Source organism: Myxocyprinus asiaticus, chromosome 13 (genome assembly GCF_019703515.2).
Source record: "Myxocyprinus asiaticus isolate MX2 ecotype Aquarium Trade chromosome 13, UBuf_Myxa_2, whole genome shotgun sequence".
Lineage (NCBI taxonomy): Eukaryota > Metazoa > Chordata > Actinopteri > Cypriniformes > Catostomidae > Myxocyprinus > Myxocyprinus asiaticus.
The window spans coordinates 8,557,240-8,582,103 of NC_059356.1; the positions used below are offsets into that span (position 1 = coordinate 8,557,240).

Below are 24,864 nucleotides of genomic sequence, written 5' to 3' on the forward strand. Positions count from 1 at the left end.
AGATACACTACAACATTCCCACAGCTTACCATAAATTGCAAGTGATTTTACCCATAAACATGACTCATCTTTTGAATTATTTGATTTGTTTTTTAGTTTTTTCAGTTACTGCATAATTCCCATCCTTCCATTTGTGCATTAACTAGCCTACTTTATATTATTCTGAAATAGTAGCATAATAAGAATGTCCAAACTGGATTTGACGCAGTCTTTGACGTCGCTTTTAGTCCACACACATACACACACTTAAAGGTTCAATATGTAATATATTTACTGTACAAAAGCATCGAATGATCATAATATGTTATCAGAGATTTAGGAAACATGCTAAGTTGAAATACTGGCTTCTCTGAAAACAATGCTACAGCCAGTATGTTCTACTGTGAAATGTCCCTTCCGGGCCGGAATTTGTTTGTGTTTTGGACTGTGTGATCCCATTTCCAATAGCATTTCGACACCCTGGGTTGCCAGATTTGAAACTGAGCATAAATACGTCCAAAAGACGTCCCCTGAGGAGCCAGAATGAAAGTTTTTATGACGTCTTTTTATCTGAACGTCCAATGTTGACGTCCACAGGACCTCTTTACAAGGTAAAAAATTAGTTCAAATGGGGTCATTGTGGACATCTTTTCAACGTCTTATAATGTCAACTGCAGACTCATTTTAGACATAATTTATACTGCTTCTGGACCAAATAAACAGTCTTACGCTGCACTCAATTAAAACTCACTTTAATTCCAATTTTCATTTGTAGTTGCAAAGCAACTGTACAGACTCTTTCCAAAAATCAGGAAAATAAAAGTGAAAGTGCAGTAGAGAACAATTAAACCAATCACTTTAAACAGAAATAACAAATAACTCATAAGTCTATCACAATTTTAAAGAAAAAAAAATTATTTAAAGTTCATTGAGTGTGTCCCCCCGCCTCCCTTTCTCACTGGTGCATGCTTAAGGTGCTCCGAAGCGTGTTGTTTGATCCTCTCTTCGGTTGCATCTTTGCCCCATGCCATTACTGCAGCTGCAAGAGTGGAAAAAGTCAAAAAGTGCAGAGGCAACCTGTAGTCATACACCACGTCTACATATTTGTATGAAAACATATCAAGGTTTGAATCCCTTGTACATCCCATCTCCCCAGTTTTTGTTCTACCAACTGTACTCTAACCTAACTGTGACACGCTGCTCAGACTGTTATCCGTCTGAGCCATGTTTAAAAGTCGTGCCTACTTTAACCAGCTTTGAGATCAAGATTACAAAATTAAAACATTTATAACAAGCAGTTTTAATAATGTTGTCTAGCTTCTTGCATGTACCAAAGGTGGCATCCAGTATGTAGGAAAAACAAGGAGACAACTTAGATTTAGAAATAATGAACATAAAAGTGCTATCCGCCGTGCTGATCCTACATCAGCCGTTGCAAGCCACTTTGCAGATGGCAATCATTCTACTTCAGATTTAGCATTCTGTGGCATTGACATCATGATTCCTAATTGTCGTGGTGGAAATGTGGATCCTTCGCGGCCGGGGAAATGAAGGACGTATATCGAGGCTGCATTTGAAAGAGCCTTCGAAATGGGACAGCGCCGCTGTGACACATTCGGTCTTGGAATGCAATCTTCAAAGGATGCAGCCCCTGAATTGAGACACAGCTATAGGGTGACTCATCATGCATGCCTCATTTTGCACTGAGTAAAGTTTTCAGAGGAAAGACTGAAATGTTTGCAGCACCTGTTGGAAAAAGTCCATGACAAAACATTTTTCACTGACATAACCCAGAGGAATATTAAATGGTGGTCATTGCTATACTAATCATAACACAGTATACAGTGCACTCGTTCCCCATGAGCGCACTGGAGCAACCAATGCATTTAACCATTAACCAAAATCATGGGGAAAGAGTGCACTGTATACTGTGTAATACTATCATTACTTCCAGACTCTTTCTTGTAAATCCTACCAGGGTATCAAAAGCTTGGCTATAATTGAGGCGTTGCTCCTCTCTTTGGAAACCTTCCATGGTCTCCAATCTCTTAATACGGGTGGCTCAAAGGGCAGGCCCACTTCTGCCAAGGTGTCTGACCTCCATGTGGATGTCAATTAATTTGGTCAAGAAATGAAATCTGAAATCAAAAAGAAACCTATTTACCTATTTCCAATCAGGTATTTGATAGCTAGGCTGGTTCACAATTGTTTTGATGTAAGTTTTTATTAAATGATAGTGGATAGTAGGGCTGAACGATTAATCGAAATCGTTATATGGCTTGCCGCGATTTAAAGTCTGATGTGCTGCGTGTTTCAGTGTGTCCTTTTTCACACGTGTGATTACTCATGAGTAGGGATTAGTTGGATCTGTTCACCATGCATGGAAAACATCTGTCAATGTTGCCACTTTACAGTAGTGAAAAACGCATTTCTATGGTTAAAACACATTTGAAAAACATTAGAGGTCACAGAGTTAGCTGCTGTGGGAAAAGTGGATGATCCAGGTTGTCCAAAACACGAGAATGCTTTATATGAAGCGATTCAAACAAACTTGTAAGCATAAGATGGCTATTCTCCTGTCACATGATGTGACAGACGCATGTGTAATTTTAAAATTGCTGAGTCATATTCAATTTAACAGAAAAAAAATCGACATTACTCTGCAATAAATGACTTACTTGAACCAAAATTCAAAGTAAACACAGTTTAACATGTTATTACATGAATAAGAGTGTATTTTAAAATGATTTACACACATATAATAGTCAGGAGAAACGTAGATGGGTTCACAGCTTTTTCAGGTGTACCTCATCATCATCTGAGGGGAGGGGCGAGCTGAGAGTTCACGCGCCATCTATACGCCCCCTTATGGTTGAGAATTGCCACAGCAGGTTGAAGTTGGTTTACAAAAAATAAATACAAATTAAATTAAAATGCCATAAGCAAATTCATACACGTTACATTAACTTAATTGACCTTAACTAGGTGTGTTCATCTAGCTCGATTCGAGTTTGCTCTTTTAAATGTTGGTTAATTAACTAAACTGAGTCTAAAATACACCTAGTAAATAAACGCTTAATAAGCGGGCGCCATCTTGGCCCATTCACTTACGTGAAATAATTTTGAAAATTGCTGATCACACTCAATTTAATGGTACGGTGACCATATTCTGGTTTTCCAAACAGAGGACATCTTTTTATAGTAATAATAAATAGGGTTCAAAACAGTGTTACTATGAATGCAAACTTTAATACAGTGAAAAAAACACTCTATTAGCATAACATAAATATATATAAATAAATACACATTTCCAACATTCTTTTGAATGTCCATGTACTAAAATAAAATATTTTATGCTATGAGTGTACCTTCATTTACTATTACTATTATTTTGAATGGCCATGGAAAATGAAGCAATGTGAAAACAATTTTACCTGGTCGTAAAAGGTAGTCCGTTAATTTACCTGATGAACTTTCACCTTTTGCTGACCCTTTATGCTTCGCAGAAAATCTTCTGTAAATTTGCACTTTCGTTTGGGCATTGTTTCCACTCAGCTGTCATGCAACTGTTTGATGCCGAACAACAGCACTTCGAGCATTCGCGGAGAGATTGACAGGCAGGAATTTGGCCAATAGTTGCTGCAAACCTTTTATAATCGACCAAATGGTGTGCGAGAAGGCGGGACTTACAAAGAGGGGTTAAAGCAATGCAAATATGCGCGCGCACACAATGAAGTATTAGACCAGATGCACATCATAATACAACTAAAGCCAAATACCGGACATGTTCGCAAATTTAGAAATCCCGTCCGGACGCTTTTTTAAGGTCCAAAAAAGAGGACATGTCTGGGAAAAAGAGGACATATGGTCACCCTATTTAATGGGAAAAATCGAAACTTCAGAAAACTCGACATTTCTCGGCAATAAATGACTTATTTGAAACAAAACTCAAAGTAAACTCAGTTTAACATGTTATTACATGAAAAAGGGTGTATTTTAAATTGATGTACATGAATAATCACGGAAATGGATTAACGGCTTTTCTCAGGCGTGCCTCGTCATCATTAGCGTCATGCACCACCTAGACCCTGAGCAGTGCATGCGCAAACGCGTCCACCATAGACAGCTATAAACGGCAACATTGGACAAACACGCAACTGCAGTAAACGTTTATCACATTTGCTAATGATTATTTCAGATGGCGTTGTATGGTTGCCTGTTGTAGCATATCAAGAGCAATTGACAAAGCATCAAATAATTCACAATAACAGAAATATGAATTTTATGCTGTACGACAGGCAACTCACTGCAACTGACATTGCAACTTCTGAACTGAATATATATGTTGATTTTCTGCACCTGTCCTGCACGTCCACAGACGTTCAAAAAAACTAGCCAGACGTTCAAATGTTGAACATCATATCTACAGATGTCCAGATACTGAACCTGATTTGCACGTCGTGCAGACATACAGATATGGTCTTGGGCCGACTGATGCAATATAGACATGATCTACATGCCTGGCAGATGTCTCATGTTTGCTGGGTAGCAGGTAAACACAACGCGCTGCAGCCATGGAAGCCAACAATACATCTAGCTAACATTGACAGAGTTATAAAAAATCCACATGAGCTGTTTTATAATTTACAAATAATAAAAACATTTCAAACATATACATTAGCTGATCAAATTGCAGTGTAAGGCTCATCGCTTGCCATTGTCAGTTTGCTTGTTCCTGTTGCGTGTCCTCAACCTGGCAAACCGCGTGAGCTTCGAGTCTGGGTTTGAGGGGGCGGGGGAGACAACTCTCTCCAATTTTTTGAATTTGGACTGCAGTCCCCATTTTAAATGCTTGATGTCAACGTTACATATTGCTCCTTTACACATATGCTGCAAGTTCAGGTCACCATTGACTAACATTGTATGGACTACAGAGCTGAAATATTCTTCTAAAAATCTTCATTTGTGTTCTGTAGAAGAAAGAAATTCACACATATGGGATGGCATGAGGGTGAGTAAATGGGGTTTTGGGTGAACTATTACTTTAATATTTCAACCAAGAAACATTGAAGATGCCCAAAAACTTTGTGACTGAACTCTTGACTGAGACACAGGCTTTTTCTGGTTGTTGTAGTTTAGTTTGTTTATGCCACAAACACACTGACATCCATACTTAAGGGGGAACAAAATGTGGGTCACAGGATATAGCCTACAAATTCTATTTTATTATACTTTTTCCATGACATAAATACAAAAACAAAACACCACTGAAACAGAAATTATGAAACAGTAAAATATTTTGAATATGTAATTGCATTCTATATAAAAGATTTGAATTATTCTTTTAATTAATAATTGAGCGTGTTTACATGCACCACAGTGAGTCTTAAACCGATTATGCTTCATAAACCGACAACGTCGTCATCGATTTTTCTTTATCGCAGTAAGTTCGATCACGGTTGAAGCAAAAACAGACTGGCACTTTCAATTTCTCCTTGCATGTTAAAACCTTTACTGGTGTTCTTACCTGTGTGCAAGTGTTGTGCGCATGACAAAAGCAGAAAATAATCAGATTATTTAAAATCTCACGTAAACGCGGTTTTCTTGCGTTGTCTGATTTAAAAAAATAAATAAAAATAAGATGGTTTTTGGTAGTTATCAGCGTATTGCTGTGCATGTAAATGCATTCATTAATTCATATCACCACAAAAATACAAATACACTAAAAACACACACACACACACACACAAAAAAACTAGAAAAAGAGAGTAAAAAAAAAAAAAAATCAGCTGACATGGTCATTTGACCACTACAGTACCTTTGTGTCATACATCAAGAGTTTTACTGGACACAGTGATCATATTTAACCTGCTTTACTGTTTTAATGGACATTTCACACTTAAAATGTTTGGGCCAACATAATCCTGGGTTTTGTTCCACCCCAGATATAAAACAGAATGTGCAAGGAATTAATTTCTAGTTGGTATACACACTGTTGCAGTACACACAACTACTTTGTGATAAAACAGAGGAACATAACTGTGTGTCAAATTGGTTTCGATTAAGGCAGAGGCACACTGCGAACCCTAATGTTGTCATTACTGGAATTAAACATGACTTGAAATTACAAGTTTTGGGCTCATGACTCAAATATCTATGTTCCTTGAACTTATTTTTTGTAAAAATGTAAAAGTACGATTGTTCGTGTTAATAACTCAAACAACAGAGCACAAAATTGAGCCTTGCACTTGAATTATTAAATTCAGTTTTCTTGGTCAAAGGGAACTTATAGGGGCATCTAAACATAGTTAAGAATTCATAGAGGTTTTAGCTCTTCTGTAGTATTATTTATGCTGTTTTGTTGTAAATAGTTGTTTCATGTGATGTCACCATTAATGTGAGCTGTGTCCCCTTTGGTCAAGTCGGACCCTGTTAACTCCATTTCACTTCTACTTATGCATGTACAACTGAAGAACAAGTATATATGCACTTCTGTGGAGACTTAAGTTTACTAAATGATTGACCTAGAATCGGATATAATCTTCTTTAATTGAACTGTTTTATTGTATGATCTAAATTTGAGTAAGTTCAATTAAAATTCTTAAGTAGAAACAACAAGATTTAAATAGCAAATCAGAGTTAAGTCTAATTGCATCTAGATACATTAACCTAAATAGTTAAGTTCATTGATGATCACCAAGTTAAGTCAACTTAATTACACAAGTTTTGGAGATCCCATTACTCAATTTAATTGATGGAACAAGTTTACTCAATAAATTGAGTAAAGTCAACTCATTAGGGTTTTCAGTGTACATGTAAAGATAATTTGAAAGGGAAAACAAGAAGTCAATTTAGAATTATTATTATGTACATACAGTAAAGCACTGGGGTATCTGGGACCCCAAACATAAAGAAGGACATGAGGATGTGAAAACCAGTGTGAAGTGCAGTGTGAAATGCCCATGTTACTTAAAACATTTTTTGTCCTACATGAAACTGAGGTGGGTTAGTAAGACTAGAACGAGTAAAGTTTGAGTTGCTCCTCCACGTCACCCTCTGTCATCTCTCCAAATGTCTCCTGGTTCTCTCGGAGCAGCTTGAAGATTGCAGCCAATTGTTCCTGCTGCACCCTACAACAGACACACACAACACCATACCATAAAACCAAACACACTCCACTATCTGGATTCTCATTTTAGACTTAAAGAGGGAAAGTTTGTCATTTTTGAGGCACTAGCATTAACAAAAGGAATGGCAAAACACAGGCCAATCTCACGTTTAAAGTCAAAGTGAAACATTTGCCACCTATTTTATTTTATTTAATCTGACATGTAAAACAGAATATTCAACAAAGAAAATTGTAAAGCAAGACTTCGCTTTAGTTAAAAAAAAAAAAAAGGGTATCCATTGGAAGAAAATACATTTGAAATCTTTATGCTTCACATATCATTTCTGTTTGGTGTTCCTGATGTTACTGTATGTCAGAAGAAATAGTGCTGCAGACAAAAGGTTTATACAGTCTGGCTCTTTATTGATAAGATATTACAAAAGCCATTAGGATGAATCTTACTAAACACTTCTTACTAAATAGAAATATTTATACTTATCCTATTTAAATAGTAAAGCATGTTTACATCATGGTAGCATTTGTACTGTGTTTAATGTATGCTGATTTTAAGGAATAATTCACCCTCAAATAAAAATTTTGTCATCATTTACACACCCTCACGTCATTCCAAACCTGCATTATTTTCTTTTCTTATTTTCCACTAAAGAAAGTCACATGAGTTTGGAACAACATGAGGGTGAGTAAATGACCCTCATGTAAATCAAATTTAGGGTGAACTGTTGCTTAAAATATATACACTGGTGGCCAAAAGTTTGGAATAATGTACAGATTTTGCTGTTTCAGAAGGAAATTGGTACTTTAATTCACTAAAGTGGCGTTCAACTGATCACAAAGTATAGTCAGGACATTACTGATGTAAAAAAACAGCACCATCACTATTTGAAAAAATCATTTTTGATCAAATCTAGACAGGCCCCATTTCCAGCAGACATCACTCCAACACCTTATCCTTGAGTAATCATGCTAAATTGCTAATTTGATACTTGAAAATCACTTGCCATTATATCAAACACAGCTGAAAGCTATTTGGTTCGTTAAATGAAGCTTAACATTGTCTGTGTGCTTGTTTTTGAGTTGCCACAATATGCTGACATGTCTTAAGGTCAATATTAGGTCAAAAGTGACAAAAAAGAAACTGCTTTCTCTAGAAACTCATCAGTCAATCATTGTTTTGAGGAATGAAGGCTATACAATGCTTGAAGTTGCCACAAAACTGAAGATTTCACACAAAGGTGTACACTACAGTCTTCAAAGACAAAGGACAACTGGCTCTAACAAGGACAGAAAGAGATGTGGAAGGCCAGATGTACAACTAAACAAGAGGATAAGTACATCAGAGTCTCCAGTTTGAGAAATAGATGCCTCACATGTCCTCAGCTGACAGCTTCATTGAAGTCTACCCGCTCAACACCAGTTTCATGTACAACAGTAAAGAGAAGACTCAGGGGTGCAGGCCTTATGGGAAGAATTGCAAAGAAAAAGCCACTTTTGAAACAGAAAAACAAAAAGAAAAGGTTAGAGTGGGCGAAGAAACACAGACATTGGACAACAGATAATTGGAAAAGAGTGTTATGGATCTTAACCCCATTGAGCTTTTGTGGGATCAGCTAGACTGTAAGGTGCGTGAGAAGTGCCCGACAAGACAGCCACATCTATGGCAAGTGCTACAGGAAGTGTGGGGTGAAATGTCACCTGAGTATCTGGACAAACTGACAGCTAGAATGCCAAGGATCTGCAAAGCTGTCATTGCTGCACGTGGAGGATTTTTTTGATGAGAACTCTTTGAAGTAGTTTAACATTTGATTTTGTTTTCAAATTGTAATAGTATTTTTTCACGTTATTAATGTCCTGACTATACATTATGATCTGCTGAATGGCACTTTGGTGAATAAAAGTACCCATTTCTTTCCATAAGAGCAAAATATGTACATTATTCCAAACCTTTGGCCCCCAGTGAGTGTGTGTGTGTGTGTATATATATTTTAAGCAACAGTTCACCCAAAAATTTATTTACACAATTGATGTATATATACATCAATTGTGTTACTTTATTGCAGTAAAATTACAATAGTTCAGTAATGAGAATCTAATGAGGGTTACAGGAAATGCATAACAGCAATAAAAATTTGGCTTAATTGTCATTAAAATAATGTTATAATGCTAAATATAAATCTTAATTATCTTAAAAATTGGCTTAATTTTATTAATGCAAATTTTATTTACTCTGATTATGGGGTAAAATTTCACCTGGATATGTTTTCAAGAGATTCATCTATTAACCCTTTTTTCAACATTATAACCAACCAAAAAAATAAAAACTGTTTCTACATTTCATGGCACACATATGACTACAGTGTGTGTTTGCATTTTTTTCACCATCAGCATGTGATGGTCATAGCTCTAAGTGTCCACATGGGGGCGTGATGGCATTTCAGAAGTGTATGATGGGTAGAACTTGCAGACTGAATCCTGATTGGCTGAGTTAGGGACACACTGGCACTCAACACAGGCACAATGGGATTGTCATTTCATATAATATTTCATAATCAGACAAAAAACATCCTGAAAACTGCTGGTTCACTGATACCCATCACTTTCATTTTCCAACAGTGTTTCCAAATCTTAAAAACTATATATGTAAGGGAGATTGTAACTTCACAACTAGCTTGAAATCAAGCCCATAATGTCAGATTAAAAACCTTGTTTTTCCCAAAGAGGTTTCAAAGTACCTATGAAACATGACACAAAAAGCCAAAATAAAAACAGAGAAAAGTTTTTAAATTATAATTTGATGCTCTTTGGTGGTTTGCTTGATGAAGCATGCTATTCACAGGCAGAAATGTAAAGTGGCCTGTACAGAACACCAAGAAAGATAAAAGCATTGAAGAGACTAAAAGAGCAATGGTTTTGGATTTTTTTTTTTTTTTTTTTTCATTATGACAAATTTCCAAAACAGTCAATAGAAGTCATTCTGCAAGGTTGATTTTAGGGGGCACACTTTTTCCACGCACGAGTTTTGCTTACTCAGCAGCTCTGGGGGGAAAAAAGAAAACAGACATTCAGTACCGTACTACCACAATGTTGCTGGCTGTAAACATTTCAAATGGACTTCTCCAATTACATGCAGAGTGTCCCCAACTCCACATACTCACATGTAAGCATGCATGCACATGTACACTGTCACAGTGTAGAGAATTACATATTATTTAACATTAAACAGACATCAGTCACTTACTAGTAACACAAACTGCAGTGTTCCAGGTTCAATACAAGTTAAGCTTTAGAAACAGCATCTGTGACACACTGTCAGTTGCCTCAAATAATATTTTGACTCATCCCTCATGCATAAAAAAATGCATATTTAACCCTAAATCAATAAAAAAATAAATAAAAAGAAAACTGCATAAAGAAAACAAAGCCTGAATTTAGAACAATTAAAGGTGTACTCAAAGAAATGAATAGTAATTTATATGTATAAAATCATGAGCACTCACATGAGATGAGGACTCTAGTCATATCAGTAACCTTATAAAAGCTGCTTTATTCTACAGTGCATCTGGAAAGTATTCACAGTGCTTCACTTTTTCCACATTTTGTTATGTTACAGCCTTATTCCAAAATGGATTAAATTCATTATTTTCCTCAAAATTCTACAAAAAATACCCCATAATGACAACGTGAAAGAAGTTTGTTTGAAATCTTTGCAAATTTATTAAAATAAATTAAAAAAAAATAATAATAAAAAAATAAAAACAAATCACATGTACGTAAGTATTCACAGCCTTTGCTCAATACTTTGTTGAAGCACCTTTGGCACCAATTACAGCCTCAAGTCTTTTTGAGTATGATGCTACAAGCTTGGCACACATATTTTTGGGCAGTTTCTCCCATTCTTCTTTGCAGGACCTCTCAAGCTCCATCAGGTTGGATGGGGAGCGTCGGTGCACAGCCATTTTCAGATCTCTCCAGAGATGTTCAATCGGGTTCAAGGCTGGGCTCTGGCTGGGCCACTCAAGGACATTCATAGAGTTGTCCCGTAGCCACTCCTTTGTTATCTTGGCTGTGTGCTTAGGGTCGTTATACTGTTGGAAGATGAACCTCCACCCCAGTCTGAGGTCAAGAGCGCTCTGGAGCAGGTTTTCATCAAGGATGTCTCTGTACATTGCTGCATTCATCTTTCCTTCGATCCTGACTAGTCTCCCAGTTCCTGCCGCTGAAAAACATCCCCACAGCATGATGCTGCCACCACCATGCTTCACTCTAGGGATGGTATTGGCCAGGTGATGAGCGGTGCCTGGTTTCCTCCAGACATGACGCTTGCCATTCAGGCCAAAGAGTTCAATCTTTGTTTCTCATGGTCTGAGAGTCCTTCAGGTGCCTTTTGGCAAACTCCAGGTGGGCTGTCATGTGCCTTTTACTGAGGAGTGGCTTCCGTCTGGCCACTCTACCATACAGGCCTGATTGGTTGTTCTTCTAGAAGTTTCTCCTCTCTCCACAGAGAAATGCTGGAGCTCTGCCAGAGTGACCATCGGGTTCTTGGTCACCTCCCTGACTAAGGCCCTTCTCCCCCAATCGCTCAGTTTGGCCGGGCGGCCAGCTCTAGGAAGAGTACTGGTGGTTCCAAACTTCTTCCATTTACGTATGATGGAGGCCACTGTGCTCATTGGGACCTTCAATGCTGCAGAAATTTTTCTGTACCCTTCCCCAGATCTGTGCCTCGATACAATCCTGTCTCGGAGGTCTACAGACAATTCCTTGGACTTCATGGCTTGGTTTGTGCTCTGACATGCACTGTTAACTGTGGGACCTTATATAGACAAGTGTGTGCCTTTCCAAATCATGTCCAATCAACTGAATTTACCACAGGTGGACTCCAATCAAGTTGTAGAAACATCTCAAGGATGATCAGTGGAAACAGGATGCACCTGAGCTCAATTTTGAGTGTCATGGCAAAGGCTGTGAGTACTTATGTACATGTGATTTTTTTCGTTTTTTTATTTTTAATAAATTTGCAAAGATTTCAAACAAACTTCTTTCACATTGTCATTATGGGGTATTGTTTGTAGAATTTTGAGGAAAATAATTAATCCATTTTGGAATAAGGCTGTAACAAAAAGTGGAGCACTGTGAATACTTTCCGAATGCACTGTACTTGGGGCAGGGGTGACCTCATGGGGGCTGCCATTTTAGAGTCACATGACCAGCTAAATACTACTCGCTTAGTAAGGGATAATGTACAGTCAGCTGGTTGTTATTGCACAATAAAGCCTGACAGGGTGATCAGGACCCCGACATGAAACGGAGGGGTCTTGTATCACCCAGAAGGGGTTTATTTCGCGATAACAACCAGCTGACTGTACATTATCCCGCTTATTACACGGCTACTAACCAAATAAATAAATACATGGACATAAAATATTGATTTGCATTGAAATTATGTAACTTTAGAAGAATGAAATTGCTGAACAGCTGGAGTCAACCTCCAGTTTGCGTCAGAGTTCTGTTGGTGTTTAGTTTGTGAAAATGACTGTCTGACTCCTCGATATTCAGCCTATTACAAGACTACTTGACAAATAAATAAATAAATGTGCATGAAACATTGATTTGAGTTGATTTTATTTATTAGCTTACTTGTAGAGATCACACAGTGATCAGAGAAACAGGAGAGACGGCTCGCAGTACCCAGATGAACAGTCGGATACGTCTTAATCCCCGGATGTGCGGTTGTTACAGAGCAATATCTGACCACTGGATTGTGCCACTGACCAACCAGAATCGAGTATTCCAGAGAGCAATGTAATAAATCTCAGTAACCATCTTCTCATTGGACACTTTCACTCTTGGATTAAATTAATAATGGCTGACTGTGAATAGTGAATTTCTACAATGGCATCTGTAACTGAAATCTATTGATTTTGAATGATGCTGCAGACGACATGAGCAAAAAGATACCGAGTGCATCTTTGATTTTATATATATATATATATAGAGAGAGAGAGAGAGAGAGAGAGAGCGAGCATTCATATGCAGTTTATTCATAAAGTATTCAGACCCCTTCATTTTTTTTTCCACATTTTGTTATGTTGCAGCCTTGTGCTAAAATGCTTTAAAATAAATTCACATCAATCTACACTCCTTACCCCATTTTTTTATAACTTTGCAAATGTATTAAAAAGAAACAACTTAAATATCACATAAGTATTCAGACCCTTTGCTATGACACTTGAAATTTAGCTCAGGTGCATCCCATTTCTCTGGATCATCTTTGAGATGTTTCTACACATTGATTGGAGTCCACCTGTGGCAAATTCAATAGATTGGACATGATTTGGAAAGGCACACACCTGTCTATATAAGGTCTCACAGCTGAAAATGCATATCAGAGCAAAAACCAAGCCATGAGGTCAAAGGAACTGCCTGTAGAGCTCAGAGACGGGATTGTGTCGAGGCAAAGATCGGGGAAGGCTACAAAAAAATTTGGCTGCATTGAAGGTTTCCAAGAGCACAGTGGCCCCATAATTCTTTAATGGAAGAAGTTTGGAACAACCAGGACTCTTCCTAGAGCTGGCCGCCTGGCCAAACTAAGCAATCGGGGGAGAAGGTTCTTGGTAAGTGAGGTGACCAAGAACCCGATGGTCACTCTGGTTGAGCTCCAGAGATCATGTGTGGAGAAGGGAGAAACTTGCAGAAGGACAACCATCACTGCAACACTCCACCAATCTGGACTTTATGGCAGAGTGGCCAGACGGAAGCCTCTCCTCAGTGCAAGACACATGAAAGCCTGCTTGGAATTAGCAAAAAATCACCTAAAGGACTCTCAGACTGTGAGAAACAAGATTCTCTGGTCTGATGAAACAAAGACTGAACTGTTTGGCCACAATTCCAAGCGTCATGTCTGGAGGAAACCAGGCATCACTCATCACCTGCGCAATACCATCACAACGGGGAAGCGTGGTGGTGGTGGCATCATGCTGTGGGGGTGTTTTTCAGTGGCAGGGACTGGGGGACTGGTCAGGGTTGAAGGAAAGCTGAACGCAGCAAAATACAGAGATATCCTTAATGAAAACCTGGTCCAGAGTGCTCAGGACCTCAGACTGGGCAGAAGGTTCACCTTCCAACAGGACAATGACCCTAAGCACACAGCCAAGCCAATGCAAGAGTGGCTTAGGGACAACTCTGTGAATATCTTTGAGTGGTCCAGCCAGAGCCCAGACTTGAACCCAATCCAACATCTCTGGAGAGACCTGAAAATGGCTGTCCACCGATGGTCCCCATCCAACCTGACAGAGCTTGAGAGGATCTGCAGAGAAGAATGGCAGAAAATCCCCAAATCCAGGTGTGCAAAGCTTGTCGCATCATACCAAAAACAACTTGAGGCTGTAACTGCTGCCAAAGGTGCTTCAACTAAGTACTGAGTTAAGGGTCTGAACACTTATGTCAATGTGATATTTAAGTTTTTTCTTTTTAATAAATTTGGAAAAAAATAAATAATTTAAAGCATTTTAGCGTAAGGATGAAACATAACAAAATGTGAAAAAAATGAAGGGATCTGAATACTTCATGAATTCACTGTATATATATATATATACCTAATATTGTGTTGGTCCCCCTTGTGCCGCCAAAACAGCGCCAACCCGCATCTCAGAATAACATTGAGATGATATTCTTCTTACCACAGTTGTACAGAACGGTTATCTGAGTTACCGTAGACTTTGTCAGTTCGAACCAGTCTGGCCATTCTCTGTTGACCTCTCTCATCAACAAGGCGTTTCCGTCCACAGAACTGCCGCTCACTGGATGTTTTTTGTTTTTGACACCATTCTGAGTAAATTCTAGAAACTGTTGTGCGTGAAAATCCCAGGAGATCAGCAGTTACAGAAATACTCAAACCAGCCCATCTGGCACCAACAATCATGCCACGGTGCAAATCACTGAGATCACATTTTTCCCCCATTCTGATGGTTGATGTGAACATTACCTGAAGCTCCTGACCCTATCTGAATGATTTTATGCACTGCAGCCATACGATTGGCCAATTAGATAATCTCATGGATGATTGTTGGTGCCAGACAGGCTGGTTTGAGTATTTCTGTATCTTTATGGCCGTAAAAATAGGCTTCATTTTCTACATGCAAAATATAGTTTCTTATTTGTGAGTAAAATTGGACCAGCAGATTTTCTCAACAGATTTCTTGAGAATCTCCCATTTGTAACCAATGGTTTACAAGCAGAAACGTAAGGCTCATATTTTTGTTCTAGCACTTTGTGTTACTTAAGCTATAGCGGGACTACTTTTCTAGCAGATTAATGTCTGGTTATGTTACAAACCTAATGTAGGTGGAGGTTGCGCTGTGTTAACTGTACTTTCCACAGATTTTCTTGAAAATGTAAAAAGTGCTTTACAGAGCATTCCTTAAAAAAGTAAATAGTGTTTTATAGGCATCCCTTTGCAATATCCTTGCATGCGTTGTGCAGAAGTTACCAGGGTTACTGCATTTACAAGGTCCTGACAGGCGGTGAAATATTGGATGTACTGTAAATTTACACAGGTTGGTAAACAATTTTATCACACTAATCTCATGTTAACATGTATGTAATTTTCAAGTATTGTGGCTAAACTTTTGAAACAGTTCAATGCCTTGCCCCATAGACTTCCATTGTTGGCGCTTCCCGCATTCCGTATGGATTAAATACTGAACACAATCCTGTTCCCTTAAATACAGGATGATTCTGGTTTATATAGGCACGTGCATAATGCCGAGGCCAGTTGTGGTCCAATTAACGTATACTGTACATGCTGAATGAAGTTGAGCATCATCTAGGTCTGTCCAACTTCACAAAGAATGGACTCATATGATTTCAGTTGGACTAAAGTGATATGACAATTTAAAAAAGACAAATTATTGTTTTATTCCAATTGAAATTGAACTTTAAGATATACACGTACTGACTGTCAATGTGATTTTTCTTTGTTTTTAGAAATTGTGAGACAAGTTGAAAGTTTTTCTTCTGCGGTAACAGAGCTTAACTTGTACTTAACCCAGAACATTCCTTTAACATCAAGGTGTTATTATTGCAGTGATAATCATAATAATTGGACACAATTGTGTAATGAGAGATTTATTAATTAGTGATAGGATAGTCGAAAAGATCTCACTCACCATTGGACATTCTGGTTAAGGCTTGTCAGAGCATGTTAGTTGTGCAGCGGTTAAACTGAGCGTAACACCAGAGCAAAGACCAGGAGAGCCAGAGGAATTCGGGAGAGATGATTACCAACCCACAGAAGCTCTGTCACCCACACACGCTTGCAGTCATGTTAGTTAAGTGCCAATCTAAACAGATTTGCTTACATGTAACCATATTTAGTTTATTACATAGAACTTTGGCTGAATCAGTGTCAAGTTCCTGCTTTGGCAAATTTAAATGATTTGAAAACATCTGCAGTGATCCAAAAAATGCTTAAAGCATTATAAAAGCAGTTTTGTAGCATTTAGTTCTTGTCTATCAGCTTTGAAGCCATCTATATGCTAGTGTATTACTAAGTTGACAACACTGAACTCCAGTTTATATAAACGCATTTAGCAGACAAATTTATTGTCTCTCTCTATGAAAGCCAGATCCCACAACGGATTAAAAAAAGAGAGATAATTTCTTGCAATTTCAACTTTAAAATCTCACAATTGTGAAATTCATCACCGTTGCGAGTTCATATTTTGCAATTTCAGCTTTATTTCTTGCTTTTTCTAATTTTTCACGCAATTGCACGAGTTTGTTTTTTGTGATTTTGACTTTTTCTTGCAATTGCAACTTGTGACATTATATCACGCAGTTGCAAATTTATATTTCGTTATTGTGACTTTATATCTCACATTTGCAAATTCATCACAATTGCAAGTTTATATTTTGTAATTTCGACTTTATTTCTCACAATTTTGAGTTTATATCCCGCAATTGGCGAGTTTTTTGTTTTGTTGCAATTTTGACTTTATTTCTTGCAATTTAAAAAATTTTCCATGCAATTGCAACTTTTAAAACAAACATGCAATTGTGATTATATATCTCACAATTGCAAATTCATCACAATTGTGAGTTTATATTTTGCAATTTTGATTTTATTTCTTCCAGTTTTGAGTTGAAATTATGCTATTGAACAAGATGTGCAATTTTGACTATCTCCACGCAGTTGCGACTTTTGTCACGCAGTTGAGACTTTATATCATCATGCATTTGCGACTTTATATCACGCAGGTGCGACTTTACAACATCACGCAGGTGTGACTTTACATCATCACGCAGCTGCGTCTTCACATCATCACGCAGTTGTGACTACATCATGCAGTTGCATCTTAATATCATCACGCAGTTGCGACTTCGTATCATCACGCAGTTGCATCTTAATATCATCACGCAGTTGCATCTTAGTATCATCACGCAGTTGCATCTTAGTATCATCACGCAGTTGCATCTTAGTATCATCACGCAGTTGCGACTTCGTATCATCACGCAGTCGCGTCTTAGTATCATCACGCAGTCGCGTCTTAGTATCATCACGCAGTCGCGTCTTAGTATCATCACGCAGTTGCATCTTAATATCACACAGTTGCGTCTTAATATCATCACGCAGTTGTGACTTTATATCATCACGCAGATGCGACTTTACAACATCACGGAGTTGCGACTTTACAACATCACGGAGTTGCGACTTTACAACATCACGCAGTTGCGACTTTACAACATCACGCAGTTGCGACTTTACAACATCACGCAGTTGCGTCTGCACATCATCATGCAGTTGTGACTACAACACGCAGTTGCATCTTAATATCATCATGCAGTTGCATCTTAATATCATCACGCAGTTGCGACTATATCATCACGCAGTTGCATCTTAATATCATCACGCAGTTGCATCTTAATATCATCACGCAGTTGCATCTTAATATCATCACGCAGTTGTGACTTTATATCATCACGCAGATGCGACTTTACAACATCACGCAGATGCGACTTTACAACATCACGGAGTTGCGACTTTACAACATCACGCAGTTGCGACTTTACAACATCACGCAGTTGCGACTTTACAACATCACGCAGTTGCGACTTTACAACATCACGCAGTTGCGTCTGCACATCATCACGCAGTTGTGACTACAACACGCAGTTGCATCTTAATATCATCATGCAGTTGCATCTTAATATTATCACGCAGTTGCATCTTAATATCATCACGCAGTTGCGACTTCGTATCATCACGCAGTTGTGTCTTAATATCATCACGCAGTTGTGTCTTAATATCATCACGCAGTTGCGACTTCGTATCATCACGCAGTTGTGTCTTAATATCATCACGCAGTTGCGTCTTAATATCATCACGCAGTTGTGTCTTAATATCACGCAGTTGCGACTATATCATCACGCAGTTGTGACTTTATATCATCACACAGTTGCGACTTTATAATCACACATTTGTGAGTCAGTAAATTGTGAGAAATTAAGTCAGAATTATGAGAAAGTCAGCATTAACTTTTAATTTTTTATGGCATAGCGGGATCAAAGCACCATATTTTCTTCTGGAAAAAATGACCAAACACATTGATGACTCTTTTTCAATATTAATCTTCAATGCACAACACAGACCTTTGTCTAATCAAAAAGTCTGATTAGAGACCCCACCCACCCATACCACCTGCAACTCACTAGAAAATAAAACAAGGTTCACTGCTGAGATGTAACTAAAACCTAATGACAATTTAAAAAAATGCACTCATCAAGTGATTTCATGAGGTCTGTAACATCTCTTTAATGTTCTACAACCATTGCTGAATGTTGCCCATGAAAGAAAGATTGGTATAGTGCAGGGAATACACATGCAAAAGCAGGCAGACAGTTAGTTTACAAAGTGACATTTGGAAGGCAAATTAGGCAGCAATACTCTCCAAAATAGTAATATCAACTGTTATTTTGATAAGATTAAACTCTGGTAAAGACATGAACATAAATATCCACATCAGGCTGCTCACAGTAGTCCTAGAAAAATATTTTCTGTTTCCAGTTTCCCTTTGCATCATCAGAACTTAATTCTGCTTTAAATAATTTGTCTCTTCTTGTTGCTTTTAAATAAATCCCTTCTAAATATAGCTCTTCACTGGGACAATCAATTATTACTGTACCAGTTGGATTAAGTATGCATTACTTAATAGAAAGCAAAAAAAATACTACACATCACATCTCCTACAGAGGGGTTAAATTGGGATTTTTGAGGAGAGGAAACCCTAACATCACCCAAAGTTGGGGTTTAAAATGCATATTTTGCAATTTCAGCTTTATTTCTTGCTATTTCTAATTTATTTCACGCAATTGCACGAGTTTGGTTTTTTTGCAATTTTGATAATTTCTTGCAATTTCAACAATTTTCCGTGCAATTGCAACTTTTAAAACAAACATGCAACTGTGACTATATATCTCACAATTGCAAATTCATCATAATTGTGAGTTTATATTTAACAATTTCGACTTTATTTCTTCCAATTTTGAGTTGAAATCATGCGATTGTACAAGTTGTGCAATTTTGACTATCTCCATGCAGTTGCGACTTTACAACAAAAGTTGTATTTTTTGACATGAGTTATTGCACTATGAACTAACACTGAACAATTGTATTTTTATTAACTAACATTAACGATGATTAATAAATGCAGATTATATTATATTGTTAATTATTTGTTCATGATACCTAATGCATTAACTAATGTTAACGAATGGAACCTTATTGTAGTGTTACCAAAATTCTCCTCCTGTCATTCCAATTCAACTTCCTGTGTGATGTCGCCAATTCAATTCAAATTCCAACTCATGAACTGAGGAAGCCAATTCTTAAATTCAGAATTTTACCCAACCCTGGTATGCACAAACCAAAGCTACACCTTTAAATGTGATGTAACAAGACTATTTGGACTCTTTTTTTTCACATTTAATGTATGAATTTCATTACATTAGATAACAACAACTAATGTCAATTTTTTAGCCATTTTACTGACAACATTAGTTAATGCATTATGAACTAACATGAACAATGAACAATACTAAATGTTTAAATGAACATCTACCAAAATGCTGAATAAATAGTTTATTGTTAGTTCATGATTAAATAAAGTTAACATATAGAAGCTCACTGTAAAGTATTACAAATATTTTGTTCTAATGCATTGACAAGTGTGGATTTTCTTTTGTACTGAATATAATTACAGGGTATTCATACTGTACCACTCGATAGGATCAAACTGTAATGCACTCTACTGCACACAGGAATACACATGCCTTCATATGTGCTCAGTGGCCTGCATTTGTGAGCTTTCTCCCCTGTTTTCTTTCAGTAGTGTGTGTGTGTGTGTGTGTGTGTGTGTGTGTGTGTGTGTGTGTGTGTGTGTGTGTGTGTGAGGGTGAAAATGAATTCCTTGAACTACGGACCTGGTGTTTTTCTGTGTGTGCCTTTATACAGATGCAGAACACATGTAGACAGTCTGTGGTGAGACTATTAGACAGTCCACTGCTCCATAATGATATTTAGCTCCTAATGTGCACCATACAGAAAACACAGTGATCTAAAACATAATGGAGCAACTGACTTGGTGTTAAAGGAATATTCACCCAAAATTGAGAATTCTTACAGGTTTAAAACGACATGAGGGGGAATAAATAATGACATATTTTTCATTTTTGGGTGAATAATTCCTTTAACTCGTCATGCTGGGACATGAATTGTGAGTGACACTGAGGTGAATTAGGAAAGTGAGGAGGTAGTAAAATATCTGTGTTACACCCTGTGTGTCAGCACATGGTGATTGGGGAGGGCCGAGGTGTGAGAGCATGAGGGGTGTCAGAGGGGTCAAACTGAAGTAAATGATACCTTACCAGCAGCCTGAAACAGGCCTTTTGTTGTTTAAAGAGAGGTAAAGTCATTTGTGAACTCTATCCTGCAAAGATAAAGGGCATGAGTAGAGGACATTATGCACATACTGTACCCATAGGGTTCAACGTGAGCTTGCTTGTATACATGTACACACACACACGTAGAGATTTTTTGCAAAAGCTGATGTAAAAAAATGTTTAAGTGCACTTAATGCACAATCTTACATACATTGTGCTTAATAAGATGCAGCCCGATCTCATGCAAATTACGTGACTGTGGCAACATTATTGCAAAATGACTTTAAGTGGTTCTTTACACGTCACGGCAGTTCTGAGGTGAAATGTCCATTGTGTGGCGCTAAAAGTGAGTTTTAAGGTTAATGCTGTATCGAGTTATAAATCAAACCGGCCTCCCTACCCTAAACCTGAAACCTAAACCTAACCGATAGTGTCATAAAAAGAAAATGCAACTGCTGAAGCAACTGCGTCATTTTGTGGTGTTTCTACAACAACTTTCAGCTCATGTGTCGACTTGCACGTTCTTCAGGACTCGTACCCCAGTCATTTCATTGCAAGTGCAATGCTCTCAGTTGAGCTACTGCATAATTTAATCGCACTTAATCACACTTGTAAATGTAGTTGGTTATGTACTGCAAATGTTAAAATGTATCGCCTTACAAGTCTTTCGCCATAGTAAAAGGGTTTAGATGTCATTTGATAAAATTGTGTAAGTAACAGGGTGAAAAGTAAATGTTTATGTACTGTCAATCTGCCATTTTACTCATGATCTGTGTGAAAATGAATAAAAGTCATTGTTGCCTCTAGTTTCAGTAGGAAATGCGCGATACGTATGAGGCACGTAAAAATCATTTAGCAAAAGTGTAGGTATAGTAACATGATTCTATGACAAAATGCTAATAACTATAAAAAATCAGCTCATTATAAAAACTTAGTGTTTAATGTAGGAAAGTTGGTTTTGTTCATTTAAAACTTAAAAAGAGCATTAACCTTAAAAACCTAGTTTGTTATGGAGAAAATATAACTCTTTCAGCGCCTCCCAGTGGACATTTCACCTTGGAACTGCCTTACTATGCGTAATGAACCACGTGATTTCATTTCGCAATAATGTTGCTACGGTCACATCATTTTCCTGAGATCTGGCTGCTTTTTGTTGTATATGTAAATGCACTCACTGACATTACTCAAGGGGAGTAAAAAAAAAGAAAAGAAAACAACAACAACAAAAAAGGAAATTTAAAGAAATGTACAATATAAGATGAAATAGCTAAGGAAATTCTCATGAAATTTCAAAAATAAAATAAAAACATCAAAGTATTTTAAATTTATGACTGATGTATAAGAAATCACTAAGCAATGTACACTTTTTGTTATATTTTTTGTCTTTGAGCAAAATAGTGGTAGAGACTTCTCTTGAGAATATAACTCTGTGCTCACATATATGACATCCGGAGGATCTTTAATTTCAGATCAGCCACTGCTCCATCTACATGTTTTATCAACTGGACCAACCACCCCCACCCCCTGCTGTGTGCCTGAACCTCCAGGCAAACCCTGGGCCCCTGCTAGCTGCCCTGAGAGGAGCTGCAATGTTGCATAACATCTCAAACGCAGCACCCAGAGTGAGCGTGAGGGGAGCATGTTATGCAGGTTCTCACAGCAGCATACTAGATATGGTCCACAATACAAAGTGTCAACAAACCTAAACAGTGAACGAGTGCCTTCAGAAATGTTATCAATCTTCATAATTATGATTATTGTGTAGAAGTGCCAGTCAGGGTGTTTTTCAAAGTATTTAATAGTGGACCTCGCTTCTGATAAAACATTCCCAAAACAATTTTGCACACTTTCAACAACCCCCAAACTTGGCAGATATTCTAAAAAGTAAATTTATTCAGTAAAGTCAAACAAAAAAGTCAATAAACAATAAATAGTGCTATAAAAATCAACATAATTCAAAAAACTTTATGTTGGAACAGTTTGCAGATGATAATCAATATATGCGTCATTACAGCAAACATACTGTTCTTTATAAAAATAACCATATCTACTGCATATTTCTCTTTCATTTTCCCACAGAATTCAATGGGTAACTATGTTAACGGGATTAGTTTTTTCCCCCATACTAAACCATGTCCACAGAGGAAGAGTATTTCTACAAAATTGCACAGACAGACTTAGCTACAAAATTGAGAATTAATTGCCCATTATTATTCATTTTCAATTCTTATCCATTAATATAAAAAAACAATTTCAGTTCTTAAAAATATCAGTTCTTATTTTTGCCCATTATGATTAATTTTCAGTTCTTCTTATTTTTCATTTCAGATTTTAATTATTAATATCAGTTCTTTTTATTTGCACATTATGAAACATTTTTAGTTCTTAATCAGTTTTTCATTTTCGTTATTAATTATTAATATCAGTTATTTTTTATTTGCCCATTATTATACATTTTCAGTTCTTAATATCAGTTTTTCATTTCAGATTTTAATTATTAATATCAGTTCTTTTTTATTTGCCCATTATTTTTATTTATTTTTTATTTATTTTTTTTTGGGGGGGGGGGGGATTTTTCCCCTTTTTCTCCCAATTTGGAATGCCCAATTCCCAATGCGCTCTAAGTCCTCGTGGTTGCATAGTGATTCGCCTCAGTCCGGGTGGCGGAGGACGAATCCCAGGTGCCTCCGCGTCCGAGACAGTCAACCCGCGCATCTTATCACGTGGCTTGTTGAGCGCGTTGCCACGGAGACATAGCGCATGTGGAGGCTTCACGCCATCCACCCCGGCAACCACGCTCAACTCACCATGCGCACCACCGAGAACAAACCACATTATAGCGACCACGAGGAGGTTACCCTATGTGACTCTACCCTCCCTAGCAACCGGGCCAATTTTGGTTGCTTAGGAGACCTGGCTGGAGTCACTCAGCACGTCCTGGGATTCGAACTAGCGAACTCCAGGGGTGGTAGCCAGCGTCTTTTACCACTGAGCTACCCAGGCCCCTTATTTCCCCATTATTATACATTTTCAGTTCTTAATCAGTTTTTCATTTTCGTTATTAATTATTAATATCAGTTCTTTTTTATTCGCCCATTATTATACATTTTCAGTTCTTAATATCAGTTTTTCATTTTCGTTATTAATTATTAATATCAGTTCTTCTTTATTTGCACATTATGATACATTTTCAGTTCTTAATATCAGTTCTTCATTTCAGATTTTAATTATTAATATCAGTTCTTTTTTATTTGCACATTATGATAAATTTACTCAGCAAGTAAAGACGCTGACTACCACACCTGGAGTCACAAGTTCGAATCCAGGGCATGCTGAGTGACTCCAGTCTGGCTTCCTAAGCAACCAATTGGCCCGGTTGCTAGGGTGGGTAGAGTCACATTGGGTTAACCTCCTCGTGGTCGCTATAATGTGGTTCTCACTCTCAGTGGGGCGCATGGTGAGTTGTGGATGCTGCGGAGAATAGCGTGAAGCCTCCACACGCACTAGGTCTCCGCGGTAACGTGCTCAACAAGCCACGTGATAAGATGCGCGAATTGACGGTCTCAGACGTGGAGACAACTGAGATTCGTCCTCTGCCACCCAGATTGAGGCGAGTCACTACGCCACCACGAGGACTTAGAGTGCATTGGGAACTGGGCATGCCAAATTTGGGAGAAAAAGTGGAGAATATAATATCAGATTTCAGATATCAGATTTTTATTTCTGTTCTTTATTTTCCCATTATTAATAATTTTCAGTTCTTAATATTATTATTTTTAATTTCAGATCTTAATTATTAATATCTGTTCTTTTTTATTTGTATT

The 24,864-nt window shown here is 37.6% G+C and overlaps 1 protein-coding gene and 1 long non-coding RNA gene across 5 annotated transcripts in view; both read right to left on the minus strand.

The window, feature by feature from the left end:
- Window positions 1-721: 721 nt before the first annotated feature.
- Window positions 722-3,587, minus strand: LOC127450434 (uncharacterized). Its single transcript, XR_007898981.1, has 3 exons — window positions 3,414-3,587; window positions 2,736-2,844; window positions 722-1,018 (listed from the first exon to the last, which is right to left on the minus strand). It is a non-coding gene; the product is annotated as an uncharacterized LOC127450434 (long non-coding RNA).
- A 1,600-nt stretch (window positions 3,588-5,187) lies between these two features.
- Window positions 5,188-24,864, minus strand: part of LOC127450356 (magnetosome-associated protein MamJ-like) — an 86,697-nt gene continuing 67,020 nt past the window's right edge. Inside the window, exons 5-6 of one of the 4 annotated variants that reach the window (XM_051714419.1) lie at window positions 21,026-21,087; window positions 7,036-7,109 (exon numbers count right to left, since the gene is read on the minus strand). In XM_051714419.1, the coding sequence (XP_051570379.1) occupies window positions 21,054-21,087 (34 nt within the window). In that variant the 3' untranslated portion in view covers window positions 7,036-7,109; window positions 21,026-21,053. Of the gene's footprint in view, window positions 7,110-7,192; window positions 10,142-21,025; window positions 21,088-24,864 lie in introns of those variants that run through there. The other 3 variants (XM_051714418.1, XM_051714417.1, XM_051714421.1) reach the window with 3 other exon arrangements.